At 68.8% G+C, this 2,293-nt stretch overlaps 1 protein-coding gene across 1 annotated transcript; it reads right to left on the bottom strand.

Moving 5' to 3' along the window:
- Nucleotides 1-1,404: 1,404 nt before the first annotated feature.
- Nucleotides 1,405-2,139, bottom strand: AURANDRAFT_35062 (hypothetical protein; the record flags this gene model as incomplete). Its single annotated transcript, XM_009044425.1, has 1 exon — nucleotides 1,405-2,139. The coding sequence occupies one exon, from the start codon at nucleotides 2,137-2,139 to the stop codon at nucleotides 1,405-1,407; it is 735 nt and encodes a 244-aa protein (XP_009042673.1).
- Nucleotides 2,140-2,293: the final 154 nt, after the last annotated feature.

The raw sequence follows: 2,293 nt of genomic DNA, 5'->3' as shown, positions 1-2,293 counted from the left end.
CCCAGCCGCTCGTGAAGCATGACGCGCCGCCGTCGTCGCTGCCCCCCCGACCCGACCATGGCGGGCCCGCTGCTCGTCTGGGAGTCCGGCGCGACGTTGTCCGTGCACGGCTTGACGGTGGCGCATTCCGGCCGTCCCATCCAGTGTCGGCTGGCGGCGGCGACTTCAGGTCGTGCGCGAGCACGCTGGTTCGGCACCCCCTGGCATCTCTGGGTTCGGACCCGCGAGGCCGCCGACTTCCGCGTTCGAGGGAGGCGCACGACCGTGCCGCGCTCCATGGAAGCGCGCTGGCTCGAGACTCACCGCGGCGCCCGAATCGCTCGCCGCCGCGCGGCGGGCTTTCAGGGCAACCGCGTGCACGTCCGAGACCCACGGCGCCAGCCTCTGCGGCGTGGGCTACGCCGAGCCCAAGCAGACCTTCCCCGGCGACATCATCTGCCGTACCTACGCCTTCGCCGAAGACCTGGCGCGCGCTGTCCAGTCCCGCGCGCCTCGCGCGCGCGTCGACGTAAAACACCGGCGCAGGTGACATCTACGGGCGCACTCGTCGGTGGGGGAGAGCCGAGGGAGGCGCCGCCCCCCCCCGGGCCGACGGCAGGCCTTTCAGACCACGCCCTGGCCCCGCTTGACCTCCCCCTCCGCTCAGTCGAATCAACTGTGCTTAAACAGTTCATGAGTCAACTGATAGACCATTGATCGATTGGACTCTCTGAGTAGTCATGAACAGTGATTATGGTGGGCGCCAAAACACCCCCTGGCGACCCTCCCGCTGGACCCCAGCGCATCAGGGGTCCGTCCAACATGTCCTCTGGAGGACCAAAGCTGAAAAGCAGCCATCCATGCCGAAACTCGGCTGTGGACGGGCTGCCAAGCACGACGCGCGCCGCGGCTCAAACCTGGTCAACGACCCGAGAAACGCGCATTGGGGGACACCCGCGACCGCTTCGAGGCCCTCTCAGACACCCCTCGAGTGCCTCAGCCGCGTAGATCGTCGTCTGGGCCCGGCGCTGACCGCCACGACCACTCGGAGCGCTCGACGCGCACCGCCGGGGCTGCCACGCGCGCGCGCGCGATGATGGACATAAAAACACGGGGGCGCCGGTGCGATCCCATCGCAACAAGGTCCCTGTGCGATCGCACCAGCGCCCCCGTGTTTTTTCTGCACTAGGACCGACATATCGCCCCTCGACGCGGCGAAATGGCCCGGATCCAGAGGCCCCGTTCGCCCCGAAATCGTGCTCGTTTCTCGAGATCGAGAGCGGCGCGTCGAAGATCGCCCACCGGCGCGGCGCGAGCTCGAAGGGCGCCGGGGCGCCCGGCGGACCGAGCCGCCGAACGCGGCCGTCAAAGTCGGGCGCTGCCCATCGGATCGGCTTCCCAGTGCACTGGAGCCCCTGGGGAACTTTAGACCTGTGTCACGGAGTCTTGCGAGGCCTGGCCTGCCGGCTCGAGCGCGAGCAGCGCGCCGAGCTCGCGGTAGTCGCGGACGAGCGCGGCGCAGCCCGCCGCGGTGAGGGCCTCGGGCGTCTGCGACGACAACATCCCCACGACGAAGGCGCCCGCGGCCGCGCCCGCCGACGCGCCGGACGGCGAGTCCTCGACGACGACGCACTGGGCGATCTCCACGCCGAGCGCCCGGGCGGCCACCAAGTACGGCTCCGGGTCGGGCTTCGCGCGGACGCACTCGTCGCCGATGACGAGCGCGTCGAACCACCCGCGCCGCTCGATGCCGTCGAGCATCGACTCGGCGTTGAGCCGCGGCGCGTTCGTCACCGCGGCCTTGCGGAGGCCGCAGCGGTCGATCTCGCCCATGAAGTCGATCAAGCCGTCGATGGGCGCGAGGCCGCCTCTGCTCATGTCGCGGAACATCTGCTCCTTGCGCGCGGAGAACGCCTCGGAGCGCGCCTCGTCCCACTCCGGGAAGATGTCCCGGCAGATGAGCTTGTTCTGCCGGCCGCTGATCGTCTTCATGAAGAACGCCTCGTCGATCTCGACGCCTCCGTTGAAACCCTCTTCCACGAGGATTTTTTGGAACGCGCGCAGGTGCACGGGGTCAGAGTCAAAGAGCGTCCCATCGATGTCGAAGAGGATGGCCTGCAAAGCCTTGGGAGGCTGCAGCGCTGCGACGGATGCGACCATGACTGCGACCAGGCGCATCGATGCCAGCCGTTGCTGCCGCAGCCGCTCGTCGGCGCGCAGTGCCGCGCGACGCGTCACCAACAGGAGTCGAGCTTCACCGCGGCTTCAAGGAGCACTGCACCGTGCAGTCCAGAAGGCCGATCTCGAAGAAGAC

The sequence above is a fragment of the Aureococcus anophagefferens genome, assembly GCF_000186865.1.
Source record: "Aureococcus anophagefferens unplaced genomic scaffold AURANscaffold_312, whole genome shotgun sequence".
NCBI classification, from domain to species: domain Eukaryota; class Pelagophyceae; order Pelagomonadales; family Pelagomonadaceae; genus Aureococcus; species Aureococcus anophagefferens.
Note: the sequence above shows the minus strand (reverse complement) of the source record. Positions and strands in the feature narration are given on the sequence as shown.